Raw genomic sequence first — 26,106 nt, forward strand, 5'->3', positions numbered from 1 at the left:
AGCTTTGTAAGATTATCCCTTTCTTGGTTTCGCAGTCGTCGTGCGTTTCCAGTCTGAGGCATCACAGAGCCATTGTTCAGCGGCCAGCCCTGTCGGATGCGCAGGATTTGAACCGAGGGCATTTGTTTTGGGGGATGAAGTTCATTTCTGCCACTGACTTTTATCACTGTTCCCTGGTGAAGCACTTGATTGACAGAACTGGGCGCATATTTTTGACTTGTTAGCTATTCTGAAGGGTAATATAAATTTTTGTAATCAGGGGTTGATGAACATTGGTGACCAGATGATACACTGAGGACAATAGAAGCCAAAGATGTTCTGCCAGCCAGGTTTCATTTTTAATTGTTAGTGTTTGGCATATTAAGGAGAATATTCCTCAGGGAGAAGGGTTCAGAGAGAATGGGCCACGCACATTAAAAGCTGATGGCAGTGCTCTGACACAAATCAACTGAAGCTTAGCTAAATAAGCAACACGGTAATTTATTTACCACCCAAGGACATAAATGTTAAAGCAGTGTTTCTGTAAGGACAGTCCTGCTGTCCCCTGTAAAAAGCCCTACCACACGAAGGTAGGTAAATCCCCTGCAGGTGATGGATATCAGTGGAGCATTACTGAACTGGGGGGCATATTTAAGGTAGTTTATAACAGCTGAGCAGTAGTGTCAGTGGAGTATTACTGAACTGGGGGGCATTTAAGGTAGTTTATAACAGCTGAGCAGTAAACAAAATAAATGGTAAGACATGTGCCTTAATGGCTAGTCTTGGACAATTTGAAGGGGAGTATTAAGAGATGTTGGTGCCTGATGTTCTGCTTGCAGAATGGAGCCTGAGGTGTGTTAAGCTCCCTCCTTAGAGCACAGGCACATTAGAATAGAGTCCCAACCAGCCAACATGTTAAGCACAGATCTGCTTAATAAAAAGCAGAATAGTCAGCACATGTATGCGTTAGACTGATCAGCAGGGGCAAGTGGGAATTTCTAGTGTCTTACCTCTTAGAGATGCTTTTAAAAATGCATAGCCTTGGACTGCTCTCTTTGTGGCAGACACCTATGCTCTCCTTCAAAGTCACATCTGGGTGCAATCATGGCTTCTAGCATGCACCAGGAGAAAGGTGATGGTGTGGTAGGGCCTGCTCTCCTCCCTTTGCATCTTGTTATATTAATCTTCCTAGGAAAAGCCTTTCCATGGGGTGTTAGAGGCCTAGGCTGCCTTCCTTCTGCCAAGAGTAGGATTCAAACCATTAGCTCTATTTCCATGTAAAATGCCTTAACTACCAGGAAAGGCCAGAGTTCCTGGCAAACTTGAGGCATATCTACAGGTGTGTGGGAGCCTTCCAAGCCAGGAAGTTGATGTAAAAGTTACAAGCTCCAGCATCTGTGGAGATCAGGGACCTGCAAGGTTGGTCAGGCTTGTACCCACCTCACCTGATCCTCTTCTGGACTTGAACCATTACATCTAAGCAAGGGGATATATCTCTAGTAGCACTGGAGAAGTCTAAAATGTAGAACTCCCTGCTCTTGCCCTTCAGAAGTCTTCATAAGAGTTCATAATTTTGTGTCGTACCTACACTCTTGCTCCCACTGCCTTTTTGCTCTGTGGGAGTCCAGTGCTTTTGTTTGACCTCCTTCACTGTTCCCTGGGGCACTCCAGGCCTGGGTTTCCACCATCGTGTTTAGAACAGAGATGTGAAGAGGGAAGTAGGCTTGGTTGCTCAAGTCTCTCAGCTGTTTGCTGGAAAACAACTTTAAATTGATTTAAGACTATTTAATTCTACTTTGTGGACGGCTTTTACTGTCACGGTTCATGAATGTCTTCTTCTTCCATACGTTAGGCACAATAACCTACCGATTACAGAATGGAAATTGAGATCAATGTGGGCAAAGTTTCTGGGTGGCATTGTAAGTTTGCAAGAATTAAGTTTCTACTATATGTTCCATAAAGGTATTAGCTCATTTTGCTAGAGTTTCTTCCTGAATAACACAGTTGTACTGCTGGAGCACTGCCACCAAATTAGCAAAGCTTGCCTTCATGTAAAGGGGTCTGAACTGCATTCAGCATTTCAGGGAGTTGGAGTTGAGCAGGTGCTTCTTAGCTGGAGAAGATTCTCTGTTGTTCTGCCCAGGAATGGCTTGGGAACCATGGAGGTAGGAAAACTCCAGTGTCCTCAAGAGCTCTCATCCTCAGCAGCTGACAGCAAATAATTCAAAAGGAAACCCTCTGCTCCTGTCACAAGTGGAGTCACTTCAGAGTGGTCTGCCAGTAGAGAATGGGGAAAACTGGGACTGTTGGAACAGTGTGAGTTTTTTTCAGCTGCCACAGTAGAAACCTGAAATACTAAGTTCATTAGTCATAGTCCTATGGAACTGTCTCTGCCACTGGCACCAGTATGTGTTTGCTCCTGGCAGGTTTGTCATACTGACCTTTGAGAAAAGCCTGCAGAAAAGGATGTTTAGGATCAATGAAACTGGGCAAGAAGCTGAATTTCTATTCTGTGGAAATTTCGACATAAAGGGATTACTGAGGATAGAAAAATATAATATTTATTCATTGGTGGTAGAGAATCACTTTTTAACTTGGTTTTTGTACAGCTTCTTTTTGATAGTATCTGTTGCCTTACAACAAGACATTTTGGTCTTGGTAAAGTATTTGCCCATTCTCATGTAAGAGTCACTGTTACTTGAAACAGATAACTGTAGAAATTGGGCATTGATAAGCTTGCGTGCTATTTTGTACAGTGGATAATAATGGCCATCTCTAGGTGGAATGAGAATGGGAGGATAAAAACCTAACTAAAGTGCGTATGTCTCCCAGATTCCTTTCTTGTGATTTCCTCGTGGATTTCTTCTACGTGATTTTGAGTGTTTTCTATTTGAAAGATGTGGGGATCGCTTCTACTTCTGTGGAGAAAATGATGCACATACATGACAGAGAGAGCAAAATCACTGAATGTCATCTTTATTACCATTATAACAGGCATAAATGCATATGACACTAATGTTAAGATAATGTTTTTCAAAATCAACTGTTGCATTTATTTGATTTCTATGAAGGCTTAAAAATAAAACTCCCCTTAGGCATTTGATGAATACCTAGCCATAAAAGTTAGTCCCCTGTGGAGGAAAGCTTTTAAAATAGTTTTTGAAAGTTGGTATTTTATTTCAAACTAATGGCTCATAGTTTTTCCTTTTCAAATAAAAAAGGAGATAGAGAAAACTATTAGGCATAAATGGCTGTATTTCTTCTTCTGACTAAACCAATCTGTTTAGATGTTTTGTGCTACCGGCAGATCTGTACTTATTTGGAGCTGGGTTTGGCATTAAATGATGTCACAAAGTATTTCATATGAATTCACCAGAAATTGTTTTAAAAAAACACACAGCCTTTTCTCTGTTTAGCAAGAGTATGTTCCTATAAACTTGCCTTAAGGGAAAGACTGTTCTTAGTTATCATCATTGATATTTTAGTTGTTTGTTTCGGGTGTTTTAACTTGATGGAATCTTAATTGCACAGTACTAATACATCTATTTTATCAGTTCAGGAAAGGAAATACATACATACAGCTTTAAAACATGGCTGTTTATCAGGACAGGTCTAGACAGAGCTGAAATAATTTGAAATATTTAAGCCTGAATTTTTCCGATGTCATTTTACAAGTAATGCAGACTATTCCCCTGTCAACATTGAACTCAGACCAGAATAAAAGCGAAGCTAAATTTTTTTCATCACCTGCAATAAAAGCTCTTCAGACCTAATAAGCTCTTCAGAGAATGCCCACTGTCTTCAGCAAATCCCAGCCTAGCTCTGCATTGTTAAATTAATGTGGATGGGATGAGAATCCAAATGGAAATGCTCAGCACCTGCATGTGGTTTCTCTGTAGGGAAGGCAAATTTGCATTTTCCAACAGCAGAAGAGCAGAGGTTTGGGGTAAGAAGGAGGTATTGAATGGGATCAGCAGAGTTTGGCTCTCCATTTCACCCCACAGGCACCATCATCCATCCGCTCCTCCCTCCTTCGAGCTGTGGGACTGGGGCTGTTGTGGTGTTGCCCTGTTGTTCCTCCCAGTCCCTGAACAGCAGAGGTGACAGCAGGAGTGACCAGCATGTGAGTGGTAATAAAAAAATCCATGCCACTGAAGGTCAGCCTTAATAGATCGTCACCTGTAGCAAAGCATGCAGGTATTTTACCTACTGTGCTCCTCTTTTGACTGTGGAAGTGCTCGTTCAGTGATGCTCCTGAGAAAAGATCATGCCTTTATCTGTGGCTTTTGACATCTAAATGATAAGTCATTAATATAAATGCAAGCATGAAATGGTCAGTGAGGGTAGTAGGGGTACAGAAAGTAACAAAGGTGAAAGACTGAGAAGTTGGAAGAGACTTGTGACAGTTTTCTGACCTGCAGTAGCAGTGTATTTCCTAAGATACTTAGAAACTTACAGGGTGTAGGTATGGAAGTACCAAAACAGTCACAAGGAGCGAAAGTGAGCTTTTACTCTTAAGTGAAGTACTGTTTGATTAATTTACTGGAGGGGTAGTTTAAAGCTTTTCGTGTTGTTTTTCCTTAAAAAAAAAAACAACTCTCTCCGTCAAATCTCCATGCAGTAAATTGTTTGCAACTCAGTGTATCTTACATGGTATGAATGTGTGTATGTGTTAACAAATGAATGGCTGAGTCAGAATGAAGATGTGTAATTTTTTTAACTATACAAATCTGATGCCTAAAACAATAATCCATCATTAAAATGCAGCTGTTAATAACAGGATTGATTTGGTTGCAAAGCACCATGGATTTTTGGTTACTGTTAACAGTTACTTCTGTTTAATTCAAAACAAAAAGTTGGTATTTCATGTTTTTATTCTGACCTGTTGACTTCAAAGTGGTCAAAAAATCTTGGCCTGAAGGCATAAGAGATCTCTGATTGATAGTTATTATTTCAGGTCCTTAGTGAAATATGAATTAAAACATAGAAACCAGTGCTTTTTGCTGAAGGCCAGAGCAGGATTTGAGAGGCTGTCTTGAGCTAATGTCAGTTTAAGTTCTTACCAAATTCTCCTTTGCTTTCCACTCTTTTCCAGTTTGAATTCACTTTTTTTGCAGTGACTGAGAACATAAATTATGTTTCAGAAGTTACTTTTACTTTGTTTAAAACAGTCTAATTTAAAATACCATTCTGGTCATTGAAATCTGATAAATTTTTATTTATATGTGTTTCAATGAAATATAGTAAATCCTTTATCCTTTGGTTTTTTGGAACAATCCAGAGTATATTTTTCTACAGTTTAAAAATAGTTATGAGGTGCTTGACTTTTCTAATTACTTAGTACCTCCTATAGTTGCTCACCCTGTCTTTCCCAGAAGAGCTTACATTTAATTCTAGACATGGTATATGTAAAGGGTAAGAAAATACCAAGCAGAAAGCAACAAAAACAGGCCAAGGGAGCTAGAGGGAGTTATGGCAATAGACTAGAGCCATGGTTATACAGCTGCCACGGAAAAGCTCGAGTATGTCTTCAATTCTTTTTCAAATAACTGGTATACCTATATCAAAATCTGCAATTTTACAAACATTGCAATTGAAATTGTTGAGAGAGTTGAGCAGGCTTGCTGTTTAGCGTTTGAATAATCCCTTTGAGGTACAAGCACTCATATATTCAAAATATTTTGTTGTGCAGAGACTTGAGAGAGCAGAGGGAGGTGGCTGTTAGACCAGCTGTGAGAGGTTGTGCTGTTTGCACAGGGGGTGGTGGTGGTGAAGAAGCAGACGGTGAGGTGTCACAGCCACCGGGCAAACCGAGCTAAGAGGAGAATAACACTGGATTGGGAGGCCACACTGTGTGAGTGGGAAACAGCAGACACAGTTGTGTGTCAAGGGTTTCCTTCCTATCATCTTGAGTTTTCTTTCCAGAAGTGTTGTCCAGCTGGAGCTCAAGGACTTCATCTATTTGTCTGGGGCTTCTCGGTATCCAGGAGAGGATTAGTTTAGGCTGTTGGGGATCATGGTTATGTGTCATGTTCAGGACACTATAAACTCCTTGCTTTCTTTCCTGGAAGAGCTCCACTGATCCTATATGAGTTTAATTTCCCCACTGACTCTTTCGTGATGAAAACAGTGATCTGACCAAAAGCAAAGTCCAAAATGTTGCAAGGTGAAAGCAGATATCCTGTGTGGGGTGCATAACTCTGCAAGGGGGTTGTATGGCTGGGGAACCACAGAAACGCTGCATCTCTGCTGGAGGTGCCAAAGAAGCACTTCTGGCAACTAAGGTAGATGTGATAATATCCTATAGAAAAATATTTATCTTGAAGTGCTGCTTTGCTTTAGCTAACACAAACGTATGCAGCTTTGGTTTCTCTTGGAGATAAAGTTCTTACAGGAGAGATACTTAGAGTTCCCAGAGCCTGGATGAAGTCCATGTCTGACTCCCTCACCGACACTTCTGAATTTTATTAGCACAGTCTTCAGTAGAGAATCATAGAATGGTTAGAGTTGGAAGGGACCTTCAAAATCATCCAGTTCCAACACCCGTGCCCTGGGCAGGCACACTTCCTACCAGACCAGGTTGCTCAAAGCCCCATCTAGTCTGGACTTGAACCCCTCCAGGGATGGGGCAGCCACGACTTCCCTGGGCAACCTGGGCCAGTGTCTCACCACCCTCATAGTGAAAAATACCTTCCTTCTACCTAATCTAAATCTACCCTCTTTCAGTTTTCTACCTAGTCTAAATCTACCTTCTTTCAGTTTGAAGCTATCACCCCTCATCCTATTGCTACATGCCCTTGGAAAAAGTCCCACTCCAGCTTTCTTGTAGCATCTTCAGGTACTGGAAGGGGCTATAAGTTCTCCCTGAAGCCTTCTCTTCTACACGCCCTTGGAAAAAGTCCCACTCCAGCTTTCTTGTAGCACCTTCAGGTACTGGAAGGGGCTATAAGTTCTCCCTGAAGCCTTCTCTTCTCCAGGCTGAACAACCCCAGCTCTCTCAGCCTGTCCTCACAGCAGAGGGTCTCCAGCCCTCTGATCATCTTCATGGCCCTCCACTGGACTCTCTCCAACAGGTCCATATCCTTATGTTGAGGCTCCAGAGCTGGATGCCGTACTGCAGGTGGGGAGTATCCCCAGCCAGCATCCATTGCTATCTATTGCTTGAGCGAATAGATGATCCTTTGTAGCTAAAGAAAACTGAGGCCTGTATCAGGGTTGGTTACAGTTGCATAAATCCCTCAATTCAACATCCGTCAGCTGCTGAGAGAGTCTTCTGGACTGTTTATATAATAATTCTCCTCTCGGTGCTCAGTTTGAGAGCTTAGCTCTCTAAGAAGGACAAATGGCCTGCCTAAAAGCAGAGCTCCTTAAAATGCTCCAGGAGCAGCAAGTGAAAACGTGTGGAACTGGTGTCTAGACACCGCTTGGGCCATCTGAGTGAGTCACCACGTCTGCACTGACACGCAGCTGAAATGGCTTTTAAACTGCTTTCCTCTTGCCGCTTTTCCAGTCTTCATCTTGGGTTTTATTGAACTTAAACTAAGACTAAATGCTAACCCATATTGTTCGTGACTATGAAAAAGAGGCATTGGTGTCTTTGTTCCCTACACGTGTATAGTGTGAATTGAAATGACAGGGACAGTCACCTCGGGAGCAAGAGAAAGGGACACAGAAGGACTCTTGTGGCTCCATGGAATCATAGAATCGTCTAAGTTGGAAGGGACCTTAAAGATCATCTAGTCCAACCATCAACCTAACTCTGCCAAAACAAGAAATAAGAAATAAGCAGTAAAAAAATCACGAAACCGTATTCCTGAGGACCATGTCTTATGAACACCTAAAGGGATGGTGCCTCAACCCCTTCCCTGGGCAGCCCATTCCAAGGCACTCCCTTTCCATGAAGAAATGTTTCCTAATATCCAATCTAAACCTCCCCTGGTTCAACTTGAGGCCATTTCCTCTTGTCCTCTCTCCTCTGACTTGGAAGACCGACCCCCGCTTCTCTACACCCCCCCTTCAGGTAGTTATAGAGCACGAGAAGGTCTCCCCTCAGCCTCCTCTTCTCCAGGCTGAACACCCCCAGCTCCCTCAGCCTCTCCTCAGGAGACTTCTTCACCAGACCCCTCACCGTTGCCCTTCTCTGGACCCGCTCCAGCACCTCAAGGTCTTTTTTGTGGGGAGGGGCACAAAACTGGACACAGCCCTCGAGGTGGGGCCTCACCAGTGCCCAGGACAGGGGGACCATCACCTCCTGAGTCCTCCTCCCCACGCTGTTCCTGACACAGGCCAGGATGCGGGTGGCCTTCTTGGCCACCTGGGCACACTGCTGGCTCCTGTTCAGCCCACAGGTGACCAACACCCCCAGGTCCTTTTCTGCCAGGCAGCTCGAGCCACTCTTCCCCCAGCCTGTAGAGCTGCCTGGGGTTGTTGTAGGCCAAGTGCAGGACCTGGCACTTGGCCTTATCGAAGCTCATACTGTTTACGTTGGCCCATGGATCCAATAATGTAAGCCACCTTCCTATATCTTTGCTCTGTAAGCAATACTAGACATTCTCTTCCATGCTGGGTTGGGATTCTCCCTCTTAAGTGAGCCCCCAGTCCTCACTTCTCCATTACCATCTTTTCAGCTCACCCACCAAGTGGTCACTTTGTCATCGAAGGAGATGAGGTTTGTCCAGCAGGACCTGCCCCTCCTGAACCCGTGCTGGCTGGGCCTGGTCACCTGGGTAACCTTCCTGTGCCTCATAATGGCCCTCAGGATGGTCTGTTCCATGGCCTTCCCAGGCACCAAGGTCAGACTGACAGGCCTGGAGTTCCCCAGATCATCCTGCCGGCCCTTCTTGTGGATGGGCTTCACATTTGCTAGACACCAGTTGGCTGGGACCTCCCCAGTTTGCCAGGACTGCTGGGAAATGATGGAGAGTGGCTCAGTGACCACTTCCACCAGCCCCCTCAGTGCCCTTGGGTGGATCCCATATGGACCCATAGACTTGTTTATATCCAGGTGTTGGAGCAGGTCCCTCACAGCTTCCCTTTGGATCACGGGGGCTTCATTCTGCTCCCTGCCCCTGTCTGCTGGCTCAGGGGTCTGGGTACTCAGGGGACACCCTACTCCATTACTGAAGACTGAGGCAAAGAAGGCATTCAGCACCTCAGCCTTCTCCTCATCCTTTGTCACTACATTGCCTCCCATATCCAATGGTGGATGGAGGCTGTCCTGCGTCCTCCTCTTGCTACTAATACATTTATGGAATTTCTTTTTGTTGTTTTTAACATCCAAGGCCAGGTTCAGTTCAAGCTGGGTTTTGGCCTTTCTAATCTTTTCCTGACATAACTTTACTACACCTTTATAATCTTCCTGAGTGGCCTGCCCCTTTTTCCAAAGGCCATAAACTCTCTTTTTTTCCCTGAGCTGTGACCCTCTCTCTTTGTTCAGGCCGGTCTTTCCCCTCGATGGCTGCTTTACTGCGCAGAGGGACGGCCTGTGCCTGAGCTTTTCAGACTTCCTCCTTGAAAAACGTCCAGCCTTCCTGGACTCCTTTTGCCTTCCTGGACTCCTTTGCCCTTCAGGGCTGCCTCCCAAGGGACTCTGTCAAGCAGACTCTTGAAAAGACCAAACTCTTTCCTCCAGAAGTCCATGATGGCAGTCCTGATGGTTCCCCTTCTCGCCTCCCTGAGAATCGAAAACTTATGACTATTTCATGGTCACTTTGCCCCAGACGGCCTCCAACCGTCACATCCCCCACAAGTCCTTCTCTATTTACAAACACCAGTTCAGCAATGCTCCTTCCCTAGTCGGCTCCCTCACCAGCTGTGTCAGGAGGTTATCCCTGACACACTCCAGGAACCTTCTAGACTGTTCCTCTCAGCTGTACTGTGTTCCCAGCTGGTATCTGGGAGGTTGAAGTCTCCCACCAGGACAAGGGCAAGTGATCTTGAGACCTCTGCCAGCTGCTTGTAGAACATTTCATCTACCTCTACATCCTGGTTGGGTGGTCTGTAACAGACTCCCACCACAATATCAGCCTGACTGGCCCTCCCCCTGATTCTTTCCCATAGGCACTCAGCTCTGCCATTGCCCTCAATAAGTTCTATGTGAATGATGAAACCAAATGCACATCAGGGCAATGGTTTGCCTTGAAACTTTAGAGGTCAATCTTGATTAGTCTCAAGAGCAAGAAGGTTTTGGTGATGAGAAGGAGCTTTAAAACTGGTTTATTTCTTATTAGGTAGCAAAATGTACATATTTGAAATGAGGCAATCGCCTGTGGAGGGATTTGAATAGTGGCTGCTTTTTTTGCTTGGTGTGAAGGGGTTCCCTGTGATTGTGTTGAGAGGGTCTCTGCAGATGGCTGTGCACAGACCCAAGTCTTTCAGGGGCACCTGAGATCCTCCTCGGAGAGGAAAGCAGAGTTTCCTTTGTTGTGAACAGTTTATGCTTTATTGAAGTGGCATGGTGATGGAAGACACCAGATGACGATGACTATGTTTTCAAAGCTCTTAACCCCCCAAATATTTTGAAAGGAGAACAACATGAGCCATTTGATAGGTGCCTAGTTTGCTTACTCTGCCATAAGGTGAATCATTCCCAGGATTGATATAATTCGAGGTGTTCGCATTTCCTGCGTTGCGTTGCCTTTTTCGTATGGTTTATCAGTGTAAAAGCTGGAACATTTCTACCATGGGCAATTCCCCTGTGAGGTGTTTGCTTTTCCTGTATATGCCTTTTTCGTATGGTTTATCAGTGTAAAAGCTGGAACATTTCTACCATGGGCAATTCCCCTGCATATTCTGGTTTTGTTGATTTAAAGTGTCAGTAGAAACAGATGCTGAACACTAATTTTAATGAGCAGCCAGCTTCCAGAGCTCTGAAACATCCAGTTTAATGGTTTATCCAATCTCCTAACACCTTGTAAATTTTTTGTTCAATGGAGCCTTTTTGTCAAATTGAGAGTAATTTTCTTGATTGTTCTACAGGCGCCCACTAGAAGTAAGATACTAACAGATAGTTAGAACTTTCATAGATACTTACTTAGAGATTTCATAGATATATAGTTGTAGATAAAAGCGTTTTCAGGCAGTCCAGGATTTGATCTTTTAAAACCTATCACTGTTGGATTTAATAGTGTCTGATGGGTATATGTATCTGGGAAACATGCTGCAAATTCCATGAGTTCTTAAAGTAATTTTGTCTCACAACTTTAAAAGTTCATGTTCTTTTTGCATTCAGCTTGTAAGAGTTAGCAATTCAGAATTTCAGACCCTCTTGTTGAGTTACATACTAAAGAATAAAATATGTCAAATTTTAGAGTTTATATAAATTCATTTAGGGTGAATATACGTGAGTGTGCCATTCACAACCCATAGCTGGTGAAAGACCCATAAAAACAATTCACCTGGTCTCCCCCGTTACTGTACTTTGAGCATGTTACAAAGAACTTATCTTCTAGGGTGCATCTAGAAGAGCGTGGCTGCAGGTGGAGGGAGGTCATCCTGCCCCTCTGCTCTGCCCTGGGGAGGCCCCATCTGGAGCACTGGGACCAGTTCTGGGCTCCCCAGTTCCAGAAGGACAGGGAACTGCTGGAGAGGGGACAGCAGAGGGCTGCAAAGAGGATTAGGGGATGAGAACATCTCTCTTATGAGGAAAAACTGAGGGGCTTGGGTCTTTTTAGTCTAGGTCCCTTCCAACCTAGACAATTCTATGATTATTTGTGAGTGTCTCAGTTGCATCCAGCCCTGTCTCACTTCTCTTTACATGCAAGGTGTTACGTGTGCAGGGTTTTATGGGGAAGAGGGCTGAGGTGGCCTGGATGCCTTGTCCTTTGTCTCACTCTTTTACTATTAGACCTAAGTATTCTTGACCTTTTAACAGCTGTAAAAAATTTATACTGCTGATTAAATTCTTACAAGCTGCCTATAATTTTTAATTCAAATAAATATTCTTCACTGGAGGGTCACTTTTCCCGCATTGAAGTGTGGTTAATTCATTGAATAGTCCTGCTGCTTATCGGAAGTTAACGTGGCAAAATCTGACACCAGCTTCTACAGCTCTATAGCAGGCATTAGTGTGATGTAAAATGCCTGTGCTAAAGCTGTTCCAGTGAAGCTTTTAGTTTAGACTGTGTATTTTGACTGTGTGCTTTTGTATCAGTAAATACTGATACGATTTAGTGAGCTTATACCACTTTTGCAGCTGTTTCTATTGCTGTTTACAAAAGTAAATTTAATGTTTCCCCGTAGTTACTAGCTGACACGGTACATTGAATGTATTCTCAATAACAACAAAGCTGCTTTATACCACATTATTGAATACAGATGAAAATTACCAATTCACTAATAATGGAACTGTGGGCTCCAATATTTTGTCTGTTTAAATGCAGTGTAAATGTCAAAACTGAATCTGAGGTCTCGACTCAGAAGCATTAAGAAACTGATGACAGGATCCATGTTTCTAAGTGCTTCCCTGAATCTACTCCTAAATATATTTAGCAAATAACCTAGTTTGAATTTTGTGAAATTCAAAGTTGTCCCACATATCCAGGTAACACAGACTTCGGTCTGCTGAAAAATAGTTATTCATAGAATCATAGAATCATAGAATTGCCCAGGCCGGAAGGGACCTCCAAAGACCATCTAGTCCGACCCCCCCGCAGTCAGCAGGGACACCCCCAACTAGACCAGGTTGCCCAGGGCCTCATCGAGCCTCTCCTTGAATATCTCCAGGGATGGGGCCTCAACCACCTCCCTGGGCAACCTGTTCCAGTGCTCCACCACCCTCACAGTGAAGAACCCTCTCCTCATCTCCAGTCTAAATCTGTTCCCCTCCAGCTTGAAGCCATTGCCCCTCGTCCTGTCACTGCAGGCCTTTGTAAACAGGTTCTCCCCAGCCTTCCTGTAGGCTCCCTTCAGGTACTGGAAGGCTGCTATTAGGTCTCCCCGGAGCCTCCTCTTCTCCAGGCTGAACAACCCCAGCTCCCTCAGCCTGTCCTCGTAGCAGAGGTGCTCCATCCCCCTGATCATCCTTGTGGCCCTTATTTGGCCATCAGTGTGCAAAAAAGCGCTTTCTTTGCTTTAAACACTTTCTTTGATCCTCTCTTTTGTCATTGTTCTTTAGTACATAGTTTGCATTTAAGTTTTCACTGCTTTAATAACCTGCCATGACATCACCTGTGACAACAGTGGAATTACTATCGGTACTGGTGAAGGGAGCATTCGCTGAGAATGGAAGTAACCTGTTAAAATTCAATGTCTCCCACACATCCTCTGTCACCAGTCGATGGTACAATTCATCTCACCCAAAAAAGATCTTGGGTGATTCCTGCCCGAGGTGTCAGCTGGGTGGTTTGAAGTTAGGTGGGTGCCAGGGACTATCTCTGGACACATGTGGGAACGTGGCTGCTGCAGCAGGACCTGGGTGCTACCAGGGAACAGTGGGACTGTGGAGATCCCAAGGACAAGCGTTGCCACCTGTTTGGCTTTTTGGGACTTCACAGATCACACAGAGTAGCACAAGCTGCCAGGGCCCTCCTGTCCCTCTGGCCTGGGAGCAGCTGCCTCTTTGGCTGTGCTTGCAGACATGCTGTTATTCCACAGCCTGTGAAGGTCCCTGGAGGGTGTCTGCTGGAATTCCATCATTGGAATATAATGGATTCTATAAGATGCTTCATTCTTCACAAGAAATGTTATTTATTTAGGCAGTTAGCGTTAAAAGAGTTAAATCAAGTAAATAGCCTTCTATTAGAAAATGCTGAGTTACTGATGTGAAAAATTGATCTATTATACCCTCTGGCAATGCCTCTTCTGATTCCCCTTTTTAATGTGGTGTTTTGGGATGTATATGCAGACAATTTCTGACATGGCCATGGGCTGTCTGTGCTTGTTCCTTGTCACTGAGACAGGGTTTGAAGAGTGGGAGGGTTCATGAGAGGGCTACTGAAAAACCTGTGCAGTCCAGCCGCAGAGCGTTGCGTTGGAATCTCTGCAGTTTACTACTTAGAGATGAGGATTTTGAAATGTGGTAGTTCTTCATCACTCGGCTTCGGTGAGAAGCAAAACCTTCAGCTACTGCTCTTTGACTCAGATCAAGTAAAACTGGCCCATTCAGGCCTCATGGTGCTGGTTTCATTTTGTTTCCTCTAAAGGAGAAGTGTGTGAACATCACATAGGCTGGACTGTCCTCCATATGCAGAACTATACCGACTTGTCAGAAAATAATATAACACATGTATTCCCATCTTCTCCAACAAGGCACTGGAACTCTCAGGACCAGCTTCATTAGTGCTGGAGTTTTTAGACTATTTAGAAGTTTCTTAAACTTCAAAGGAGTTGTTATAATATATTAAAATATTGTTGAATGGTATATTAACCAACCTTCTGCCTGTCCATCTTCTGTCGTTTAAAATTTTCACTAGTTAGAAAACAGACCACTGCTCCTGTCTCTGTTTCAGTAGACGGGTTTTTCAGCCCTCTTCTTTCCAAACCTCCAGTCATTTTTCTTACCAGACCCCTCAGGTGTCACTGTAAGGTATTGGGGGGGCAGGGAAGGAGATGTTTAGTAGCGACCCCAGTTCTGGGGAAGGCAAGTGGGAAGTTTTGTTTGTAGAGGTCTGTTTGCCAATGGTGCATTTCAATCCTTTAATAACTTCATGACGTGTAAAAATACACCTTGTGCTTGCCTTACAGGGCACACCAGCAAGTCGAGTCCGGTACAAAGTGGACGTTGTCCAGTTCCCTTACAGTGCCAGCATTTTTGACGTGGAGGAAAACTCAGGACGTGTAGTTACCCGGGTGAACCTCAACGAAGAGCCAAGTACCGTGTTCAAGGTATGAACTCAGATAGCTGTACGTTGTCAGGAGATGTTGCCTGCCTTTGACAGAATTCCTTCTACCTTCTCAACCCCTGTGTTGCTTTGTATGGCATAGAAAGATGGGAAATTCTTATTTTGTTTGTTTCTTTCCTTATTTTCTTCCTGGCACATGTTTCATGCCGGTTTGATTTCAGGAATGTCTTGAAAGGGATGAGATTGCTGCCGTTGCAAGGGCAGAAGAACCGGGGAGGCAGCTACAGGAAACCTCAGTTTTTGGAAGTTACACCTTCTCAACCTCTGTGTTGCTTTGTATGGCATAGAAAGGTGGGAAATTCTTATTTTGTTTGTTTCTTTCCTTATTTTCTTCCTGGCACATGTTTCATGCCGGTTTGATTTCAGGAATGTCTTGAAAGGGATGAGATTGCTGCCGTTGCAAGGGCAGAAGAACCGGGGAGGCAGCTACAGGAAACCTCAGTTTTTGGAAGTTACCTTGCTGATGGTTTGGCTTTCAGTGGGGCTTTCAGTGTAGCAATTTTATGAGAATTTTATCAGAACGGCAAGAAATCTTGCAAAGAAAGTTACTGCACTGTTGGATAGCTTGGGACTTTCTGTGCACAAGTGCCCTAATGTAAAAACATGGGCTTTAAGGAGACTTAAATTACTGTTTTGTTGTTGTTCCTGAAGGCTCTCAAGTGTGGTTAATATGGATTACATTACAATTTTAACAAACATCATTGGGACAGGTCTCCCTTCTTAAATCCATGGGTGGAGGAGGTAGTTAAAAATTAAAATGTGTTAGTAATAAATTAAAAAAATATATTATCTATAGTATGTGAGTTGTATGTAATTTCCCTGCTTGGAAACTGCCATCCTTATGGTCCTTAAGGTGTGTTTTGATTTTTCTGTCAGTTATTTATTTTTGAAACGAGGATCAAAGAGGAGTTTATTTGCATACTTTTCCACTGTAAGGAATAGAGCTGTCTGCTTCACTGTTTCAACTTCTGAGTGTCTCCTGAAGTGCTATTGTGAGCTAGAGTAGCATTGTAATGCTGTCACTGTTTAAGGAACTTAGGACGCTGCTATTTGAGTCTTTTTCAATCTTTAACTAACGTAGTAAACGTGTTGGATAGTTTGGGACTTTCTGTGCACAAGTGCCCTAATGTAAAAACATGGGCTTTAAGGAGACTTAAATTACTGTTTTGTTGTTGTTCCTGAAGGTTCTCAAGTGTGGTTAATGTGGATTAAGTTACAATTTTAATAAACATCATTGGGACAGATCTCCCTTCTTAAATCCATGAGTGGAGGAGATAGTTAAAAGTTAAAATGTGGTAGTAATAAATTAAAAAAAAATATTATCTGTGGTATGTGAGTTGTATGTAATTTCCCTGCTTGGAAACTGCCATCCTTATGGTCCTTAAGGTGTGTTTTGATTTTTCTGTCAGTTATTTATTTTTGAAACGAGGATTAAAGAGGAGTTTATTTGCATACTTTTCCACTGTAAGGAATAGAGCTGTCTGCTTCACTGTTTCAACTTCTGAGTGTCTCCTGAAGTGCTATTGTGAGCTAGAGTAGCATTGTAATGCTGTCACTGTTTAAGGAACTTAGGACGCTGCTATTTGAGTCCTTTTCAATCTTTAACTAACATAGTAAACATGAATTTTTAACATAGTAAAACTCTAAGGGGAAAAGAATTCTCTCTTGGTTAACATCACCAGAGTGTAGCTTTTCTGTTGTTGCATTTTTTGATTTTTACTTCTCAGTAATTATTTTGTGTGGTTGTTTTCTGAAGCTTTGATACATGACACGCAGGTGACGTGCACATGGACACAGCGCTACTTTTCTGGATGAACTCAGCTCTATATTAGGGCAGATCAATGATAAATTTAGCAGAGCAATACTTTTCAGAAAATATGGATGCTTAGGGAAGAAGCACAGAAAAGATTCCAGAAATCACTGATGTGGATACTTTGAGCTAGTATTTGCATCTAGAGCATTGGGGTTGTGTCTGTCCCTGAATCTTCTGTGAATTTTTCCAGTCAATTTTTAACATACTTGTGCTTTCTGCAATTATGACACCTTGAGCTGGTGAGTTTCCTGTTATATTGGCTGAAAAATTGCTGTCGTTTCTTTTAAGCTGTCTCTTCACCGACCTATTCTGAGAACAGCTTGGACTTGCAGAAATGAGTTGAAAACCCTTTGCTAAAATGAGGGGCTGACCTGCTCCATTTAGTGACCTCTTGAAATAAGGACAGATTTAGAGAGAGGGGAAACTGTCCATTACTCCATCTTCAGTGGACTGGTCTCTCATCCTTTTGCTAGCAGATAGCTTGCCTTCATGTGAAGGCTGAAAACAGGGGAACCAATGTGTCCCAGCAGAAAAGCGTAGATTAAATAAACAAGTAGACATGAATAAAGATCAGATAAGCAAAAGATTTATGATATGCCTCCTTTGGAGAAGATCTTCTGGTCTTGTCATAGATTAAATAAACAAATGGACATGAGTTAAGATCAGATAAGCAAAAGGTTTATGATATCCTCCTTTGGAGAAGATCTTCTGGTCTTGTCCATGCTTCAGCATACAGAGGATGTCTTCTCTTAAGAGATATTTTTTTTGTGGTGGGTGGTAACATTAATTTTTTCATTTTGATACCAGACTTTGATTTTAAATACTAATGTCAGCAACACAGAATTCTTACCTAGTGCTTTTTCTATTTGTTTTATTGGAGTTACAGATGTTTTTTCAATTAAAAAAATAATAATGGGTGAATGTAGAACTGAACTATATACCATTAAAGAAGTTGAAATTGATTCTGGAGTTCTGACTAAGCATGGTGTGTGGTTAGATGTGAAGGAAATCCCCTGAAAAATGTACCTGAAGCTGGTAGTGTGTTTTGGAGAGGTATTTATAGAACACCGTTGTATTTGAATTCCAGTTTAATATGTTCCTGTAAATTTTCTAGCAGATGGTTCAACTTGTGGATGGCTGTCACCTATGTTTCCTCTATGTTTTGTTCTTATATAATGTAGGATTTGCAGTGAAAGAAAATCTCATCTGACTTGTTAGACCCTGAAAATGTGATAAGTATTGATGCCAGTCAACATAAAAAATGCTCTTGCCTATACTAAAAGAGTGATTTTGTGTATTGTTTATAGCTAGTGGTCATTGCATATGATGATGGAGATCCTGTGAAGTTCAACACTGCTACTGTAGAAATTGCTGTACTGCAGCCTTCAGTAATTCCCCGGTTTACACAGGATGAATACAGGTAAAACATTTCTTCATTCACATTGTAACTGTTATTTTTTTAAGTTGAAATACATTCCTCTTTGAGTGCTAGTCTGAGATATGTGAGCTACAAAAATACTCTGTCGTCAGGGTGGAAGTGCTTCCCCTGCATATAATCTTTAAGTTGAAATACGTTCCTCTTTGAGTGCTAGTCTGAGATATGGGAGCTACAAAAATACTCTGTCATCAGGGTGGAAGTGCTTCCCCTGCATATAATACCTCTAGTTTTGTTCCTTCTGCTCTTCACTTTGGCTCACGAAAGGAAGTAAGACACAAAAATAAGTATTGAACCAAAGCACCAAAAGTCTTGTGTCCTTAGAGCTGGTAACATATTTACTGATAGTAACTCTTCTTTAGGAAATAGAATCGGATGCTGCTCTGAGGAGAGAGCAGTCAGCATTCAAGTCCAGTCGAGGCACAACTGTGTAAAATCACATGCAGGAGTTTTTTGCAGCGCTCCTGTTTGACGAAGTGAGAGTGGCAAAATACTTTAGAGTTGCTCCTTTCTCTTAGCCACAGGTTATTTGGCAGCCAGCCATTCCCTAATGGTGTCAGATAGTGGTGCGATTTTACCTTCTTAACAGGTTGTCTCCGACTGAAAAGATCTGGGCTGTAGGTGACGGCAACAGTGAGGAGAGTTTGGTTTGAAATTACCCTCTCAGAAGCTGTTTAAAATGTCAGTCGTGTGGATAAACAAAAAAATGTCATGCATTGAAATTGTGTTTGGGATCACCGTGCCTCTGGGTTAAGTTTCCTCCGGTCTGCTTGAGTGTGTTTTGATTCTGTACACCATTCGTGTGGGACAGGAGAGAATTCAGACTTGGCCTCTTTGACATTAGAAGTGCAGATGATATTTATTAGTAGTGCAGAGTCATCTTCTGATAAAGCTTGCCCTCTGAAAATTTAATAACATCAACCCTATTTTCTTCATAAAAAAAAAAAAAAACAAAAACAAAATTAGTAGGTGCACAGGCTGACTAGTTTGTTCAATTTTGCTACAGAGAATGTGTTCATAAACAGTTTCTGACATCTGTATACTATTAGGAAGTAGTGGGATCAATGCACACAGCCTACTGATATTGAGAAGTTATAGCCTCGCTGCAATATGTGCTCTTGATTCAACTGCAGTGACATAATCAGTATCTGAATATAATGGGGTTTCTACAAACATTTCCAACACTAAATACTGCAGGAAATCAGAAATTGAAGGGAACAGTAGAGCCTAACGAGAGGACTTGCTCAGCTGCAAGGGGTTTAAAATTTTTTTTACATTTTAAGAAAAAAATTCATGTTGTGCGTTCTGTTATTCCTCATGATTTGGATGTTACCATTTTGAAGGAATACCTTAAAGAAAAATGCAAAATGGCGGAGTGCTGTACTAATTTTGTATTTAATGTTGAAACAGAAATATGAAATCTGAAAGAATAGTACAAAATTATAAACTTTGCATTTAATGACAGTTCAAATGATAATCCATTGCTGAAGGAATTTTCTTGAGGGATGTTATCCCTGCTGCCCCCTATATTTTATTAGATATCTTCATATGTATGAGGTGTAGTTTGGGTAATGTAGCAACCTTTATGACCTTTAAAAAAAAATGTTTCCATTTGTTTCTGTAATTTCAGATGTCATGTGAATGCATGCAGTTTCTGAATAATATTTAAAGCCTCTGTGAAATAGACTTAACCTTTTGTGTTACTGTTTTCAAGAAAAAAGTGAACAGGTCCTATATGTGTAGCTGTGAGGAAAAAAACAATGTCTAGCTATTTAATAGAAGGACATGAAAATATGATGCTATGAGACCTTTCCAAGATACTCCACATTTTGGGGGAATGCTAATCAGGGGGCATACGTAGTAATGCACTTTGTTTCCTTTTTGTTTTATCACAAAAGCTGCTTAGCCTCAGGAGCCAGCCAGGGGTCACTGCTAGGGGCATACTTAGTAATGCACTTTGTTTCCTTTTTGTTTTATAACTTGATTCTGAACGATCTTCACTTTTAAGCAGCTTGTCCTTGAATCTTTTCTGGTGACAAATGTGATCCCTCAGCAGTGTGGCACACTCTGGCACGTTTGTTGGTTTAGGATAGCCTACAGTGCGGCCACAGAGCTACTCCAGCAGGAGCCCAGCCTCAGGAGAGCACGGTGTGGTCCATCTCTGCCGTGTAAAAGAGGTACCTTGTGGTTCTCACATCAACCAACACCGCGTCTGTGTCTGCAGGATTGGGAGAAGAGACTTCAGAATTCAGGAGCACAGGCAGGGCTTGCATTGCCTTCTGAAAAACAAATTGAGCTCACACTTCCTGAGGCCACCTTGAGCTCCAGTTTTATCCCAGGAGAAGGGAACTTTATTTCACTGCCGTGGAGAAAACTGAAAGTAGGAAGTGGCTCATATCCCCTAGCACCCTTAGTGAGAACTGAATAACCCGTGTTACCTTCTCCTCATCGTGACCTCATCAGGATGAGCTAAATAACCTGGTTTCTCTTTCCAAAGAAATAGGACTCCTCTATTCTTGGTAAATTCTTTGACGGACACAGTTGTAAAAAAGCCTCTTAAAAACTTTTGGGGGCAGCTAAGGCAGTTACTCATTTTCTTCAAAGTGAGAAATGAAATGAAAACACCCCCAAAACTTTCTGCTTTGGCTCTGAGACTCTCTCAAATGTTTTGGAGCAAGACTATTTTTGATTCCTAAGGTTTTCAGGGATTATCACACTGCAAACTGCGCTCTGCATTTGGTTTCTTGACAGTGATGCAAGACGAAACTGGCAGGTTTCATATAACCTTATTTTTCAGTTGACATAGTCTATCTTTAGGGTAAATGTCAGCACAGAGTAATGGTGCTGCTTGCAAAATGACAAACCGTGGGATGTGAATGCTAGAATTTCTGAAGGGTTGCGAATTAGTGGCTTTAGAGTGGATTAGCATTGATCTTTGCTTAAATAATTGTCATAAGTTGGATGACTCCAGCAGTTTTTTTCTAGCCGTTTGCAAACTTCATTTCTGTGGACTTAGAAGAATCATAGAATGCTATGGGGTTGGAAGGGACCTCTGGAGACTCTGGAGAGTCCAACCCCCTGCCGGAGCGGGTTGACCTAGAACAGGTCCCACAGGAACATGTCCAGGTGGGGTTTGAATGTCTCCAGAGAAGGAGACTCCACCACCTCTCTGGGCAGCCTCTGCCAGGGCTCTGCCACCCTCACAGGAAAGAACTTCCTCCTCATGTTTAGGTGGAACTTCTTGTACTCAAGTTTGTGCCCATTTCCTCTTGATCTGTCCCTGGGCACCACTGAAAAAAGCCTGGCCCCATCCTCCTGACACCCACCCTTGAAGTATTTATAGGCATTGATCAGATCCCCCCTCAGCCTTCTCTTCTCAGACTAAAAAGACCCAAGTCCCTCAGCCTGTCCTCTGAAGAGAGATGCTCCAGACCCCTCATCATCTCTGTAGCCTCTGCTGTCCCCTCTCCAGCAGTTCCCTGTCCCTCTGGAACTGGGGAGCCCAGAACTGGTCCCAGTGCTCCAGATGGGGCCTCCCCAGGGCAGAGCAGAGGGGCAGGATGACCTCCCTCCACCTGCTGCTCACACTCTTCCTGATGCCCCCCATGATGCCTTCTTGGCCACCTGGGCCCATTGCTGGCTCCTGGGCATCCTTTTTTCCACCAGGACTCCCAGCTCTTTCTCCTCAGAGCTGCTCTCCAGCAGGTCACCCCCAACCTGTCCTGGTGCAGGGGGTTATTTCTCCTCAGGTGCAGCACCCTGCACTTGCCCTTGTTGGATTTCATCAGGTTCCTCTCTGCCCAACTCTCCAGCTTGTCCAGGTCTGGCTGGATGGTGGCACAGCCTCCTGGGGTGTCAGCCACCCCTCCCAGTTTTGTGTCATCAGCAAACTTGCTGAGAGTACATTCCATCCCAGGAAGTGACATTCCACTTCCACACAGAAGGTGGGAGTACGAACAGCTTTACAGAATAAAGCTGCCTGCACAGTTACAGCGTGTCTTACAAATCAGAAATAAATACAAAAAAATAGGAGAGATCGGGCCAGATGGCATGATCAAAAGGCATGGCCGCAGTAGGCAGATAGGGAGATAAAAGTGGAGCTCCTCCTTGAGCTGTTGGTCTGTCAGCCCCCTGCCAGAAGTACAGCAGCACATTGGGGTCTCTGCTTGGAGACCTCTTCACACCACGGGAGGCTTTGATTGATTATTACCCATGTCTTAAACTGACTTCCACAGGAGGCAGCAGTCAAGGAGATGGGAGTCATTGGCATTTTATTCACTAGCTCTCCCTCTGCATTATCCTGTAATTTGGGGACAAATTAATGAGTCTCTTTTTCCCCCCATCTTCTTTGTTTGCATTGTAAATTGTGCTGGAGACTTCTGAATGCTGCTGTGCTATCCGTGTAAAACAGCAAAGGGAAGCCAAGAGTTCTGAGAACCGTGAAATACAGCATGGAGCAGTTGCTTTATGAGAAGTGAGTGATAAAATATAGTTCATTCCTAGTGGCTTCCTGAGCATCAGGAAGAGTGTGAGCAGCAGGTGGAGGGAGGTCATCCTGCCCCTCTGCTCTGCCCTGGGGAGGCCCCATCTGGAGCACTGGGACCAGTTCTGGGCTCCCCAGTTCCAGAAGGACAGGGAACTGCTGGAGAGGGGACAGCAGAGGCTACAGAGATGATGAGGGGCCTGGAGCATCTCTCTTCAGAGGAAAGACTGAGGGACTTGGGGCTTTTTAGTCTGGAGAAGAGAAGGCTGAGGGGGGATCTGATCAATGCCTATAAATACCTAAAGGGTGGGTGTCAGAAGGATGGGGCCAGGCTTTTTTCAGTGATGTCCAGGGACAGGACAAGAGGGAATGGGCACAAACTTGAACATAATAAGTTCCATCTAAAGATGAGGAGGAAGTTCTTTCCTGTGAGGGTGGCAGAGCCCTAGCAGAGGCTGCCCAGGGAGGTGGTGGAGTCTCCTTCTCTGGAGACATTCAAACCCACCTGGACACGTTCCTGTGGGACCTGCTCTGGGTGGACCTGCTTTGGCAGGGGGTTGGACTAGATGATCTCCTGAGGTCCCTTCCAACCCCATATCATTCTGTGATTCTGTGACAACCACTGAAGTACATCAGAAAGATATCTGCTGCAACCAGTCAACTAGCAAGTCAAAGCCAAGCATCCCAGCAGCCTGGGTGCAGCGTGTGCCTGTGACAACCGCTGAAGTACATCAGAAAGATATCTGCTGCAACCAGTCAACTAGCAAGTCAAAGCCAAGCATCCCAGCAGCCTGGGTGCAGCGTGTGTTAGCACATTCCTCCTCCATGCACTCACAACCTCTTAGGAGCAGAGCAGCATCAGCCATCAGGTCTGCAGGATGTGGTCCAGCAGCTTGTGGAGATGCCACCCTGGTGGCTTGCAGGCTGTTAGCATAGTCAGTAAGGGCCAGATGATCCATACCTAACACTCCTTGCACGTGACCATCTTCTGGGGACACTGATACACTCACAGACACTTCTCTAGTGCATTCTTAGGTGGGAGCCCAAGTGCCTTCACTGCACGTCAGCTGGTGCTGCAGGTACTCCTGTGCTCCCAGCCTGCACCTTTGTTTTGAAGCCACAGTTTCACTGTGTTAGCCATGTGGATCCTTCTCACGGACATTAAACGTGGCTTTGAGAGAGTGGACAGCAGCAGCGTCTAAGCACTAAATAAAGTGTTTCCCAAACTAAACATTGTTTGCTTGTTCCACACAAATGCAAAGTGTGAAGAGGCAAAAATCAAAAAGAATCAAAGGCCTATCACACAGAGGCACTTAATGTTAGGTGGCTCGTCCTCCTCTGAGCCTGCTTGACCTTTTGCTGCAGGGGAAGGACACTGCTGCTGCTGCTCTTCTCACTCCGTCTCCCCGCGGGGTGCTCAGCGGTCGGTCAGATTTTGCTGGTTCTCCAGAGCAAAAGGAGGCAGAGTGTGAGCCTGACACACGGGGACACTGTCAGCAGCGTGGGGACAGGGCTGAGCTGTCACTTCCACTGCCCCTCTCCGGCCGCAGTGACAGCCCGGTGAGCCGGGGGGTGAAGGAAGGGATGCCAGCACACGATGCGTGAGGCTTTTCTGCATCGCTGCCCAAAACAGGCTGTGGCTGTTCCCACAGTTTATTAAGGTTTTTAATGCTGACTTTGATCTCATTCTGCCTAGTGCTGGTGAAACAGCCACGTCTCTGCCAATAAATCACTTGCCTGGGAAAATCAAATCAGCTGTTTTGAGCGGTCCCTTTCCCAAGCTATTATTTCCCTTCTCCTGACGGCTCCACCCAGATCACCTTTTGATTGAACTCAGGTAATTGATCCAGAAGTTTCCATTTCTTCCAAAGAGGCAATGGCAGCACTTTCATTTCTTAATTAACAGATCATAATTAGTAGTGCTACGGAACAGTGAAGACCAGCTGTGAAGTGAACCTCAGATGAATATAAAGAGGTATTTTTTTAGGAAGCGTGTCCTCTTTATGAGTACGGTCTCATTTTAAAAAAAGTAAAGGTTCAAAGGGACTTGGGTTCTTTTTCTTGTTTTGTTAATTAATAAATATCACATCCTCTGCAACTAGAAGGTCATTGCTAATAGCAATGTGCTGCTGTAGCAGGAAATGAAATGTTAACTGAAAGCAGCATCATTGATTCTAATTATTGCCTGTGGGCACATTAAACAGGTGTTCAGCCATTTCACAGCAGAAGAAGGAAAATACTGAAAACTTTTAGCTTCTGTTAGTATTGCATTATAGGTCCCCAACCTGTTTGAAAATATGTGTCCAGTTGTATGGTAATCTGAAGCTTGGTTCCAATTTGTAAGGAAATATGGGAAGTTGCAAATTTGAGGATATTACTTGATGTAAGTGTTGTTTGGCATTTTATTTCTCTACTAGCGACAACACTCCACTGTGAAAATGTGTTCCTGTTAAAAAGTGAGATTTTGCGACGTGGACCTCTCGCTGGCTCAGTAGAAGATCCAATGTAATGCTTTCCACTTAATTAAATCCATCCACACTGTAGGCAGATATCATCCAAGCAAATAGCTATGTATCATAGGATTTAACAAAACAAAATTACTAAGGCATAGCAGGGGTGAACTGGAAGTGTTATTCCAAGAGGCTTTTCCCCATTCTCTGGTTTAACTGCTGGTCAGAGAGTTATTCTCATTGGGAAATGGGGAATCCTGCACGAAGGCACTGAGGGTATGGGTAGCGTTTCATAGCTTTTCCCCATTTTCTGGTTTAACTGCTTGTCAGAGTTATTCTCATTCGGAAATGGGGAATCCTGCAAGAAGGCACTGAGGGTATGGGTAGCGTTTCATGTTTGAAATCCCTCTAAGTTGGTGCTTCCTACAGAAGGGTGCCATTTGGCATGGAACCACATCCACCATGTTGTGAACATTTGAGGCTTCCCAGAAGCAACTGTGCTTTTCTGATCATGAGTATCCTACTAACTCAGTCATCCTTCTTCCCAATGCAGGAGAGAAAAATACAAATATTAATTAAAAATGAGATATTCCATGGAGAGGAACAGGTTAATCTATGCATGCCTTATAAAATGAGGAATCATAAGTTCTCTTCAGAAATGAGGAGAGCAACTGAGAGTGTTCCTTTGTTCAAACCAAGAGCAGGACAGGGAGAGAAACCATGTACCCCAGGGGTTTGTAGGGGAAGGAAACACTTTTGGGTTGTAGACAACAGTGAGGATTCCAAAGCTATTTTCTTACCGATTTACTTATTTATCTCTGACATGTTGCTTTGAGATGTAATTTGAGAAGTCATAGCTTGTTTCCTATAAGTAAAAAGACACCAGGTCTGCTTGAGTATGATGGGAAAACCCGATCCCGAAAGGGGAAAAGGGTATTACACCAAGAGTTAGAAAAGCTCATGGACAGGGCTTTAAACTAGAATTGAAGAGGGAAGGGGATAAAACCAGGCCCACTAGTAATGAGCCTGGGGGTAAAGGGCCAAGGATGGGGGTGAAATTGGGAGCCCAGCTCAAGTGCATCTACACTAATGCACGTAGCACGGGC

At 43.6% G+C, this 26,106-nt stretch overlaps 1 protein-coding gene across 1 annotated transcript in view; it reads left to right on the forward strand.

Annotated features, from left to right (window-relative positions):
* Window positions 1-26,106, forward strand: part of PCDH15 (protocadherin-related 15) — a gene marked incomplete at its 5' end in the record, with an annotated part of 305,454 nt that overhangs the window by 128,346 nt on the left and 151,002 nt on the right. Inside the window, 2 exons of the mRNA XM_014966628.1 lie at window positions 14,662-14,802; window positions 17,940-18,052. Coding sequence (XP_014822114.1) covers window positions 14,662-14,802; window positions 17,940-18,052 — 254 coding nt within the window. The remainder of the gene's footprint in view (window positions 1-14,661; window positions 14,803-17,939; window positions 18,053-26,106) is intronic.

The sequence above is a fragment of the Calidris pugnax genome, unplaced genomic scaffold (assembly GCF_001431845.1).
Source record: "Calidris pugnax isolate Ruff unplaced genomic scaffold, ASM143184v1 scaffold53, whole genome shotgun sequence".
NCBI classification, from domain to species: domain Eukaryota; kingdom Metazoa; phylum Chordata; class Aves; order Charadriiformes; family Scolopacidae; genus Calidris; species Calidris pugnax.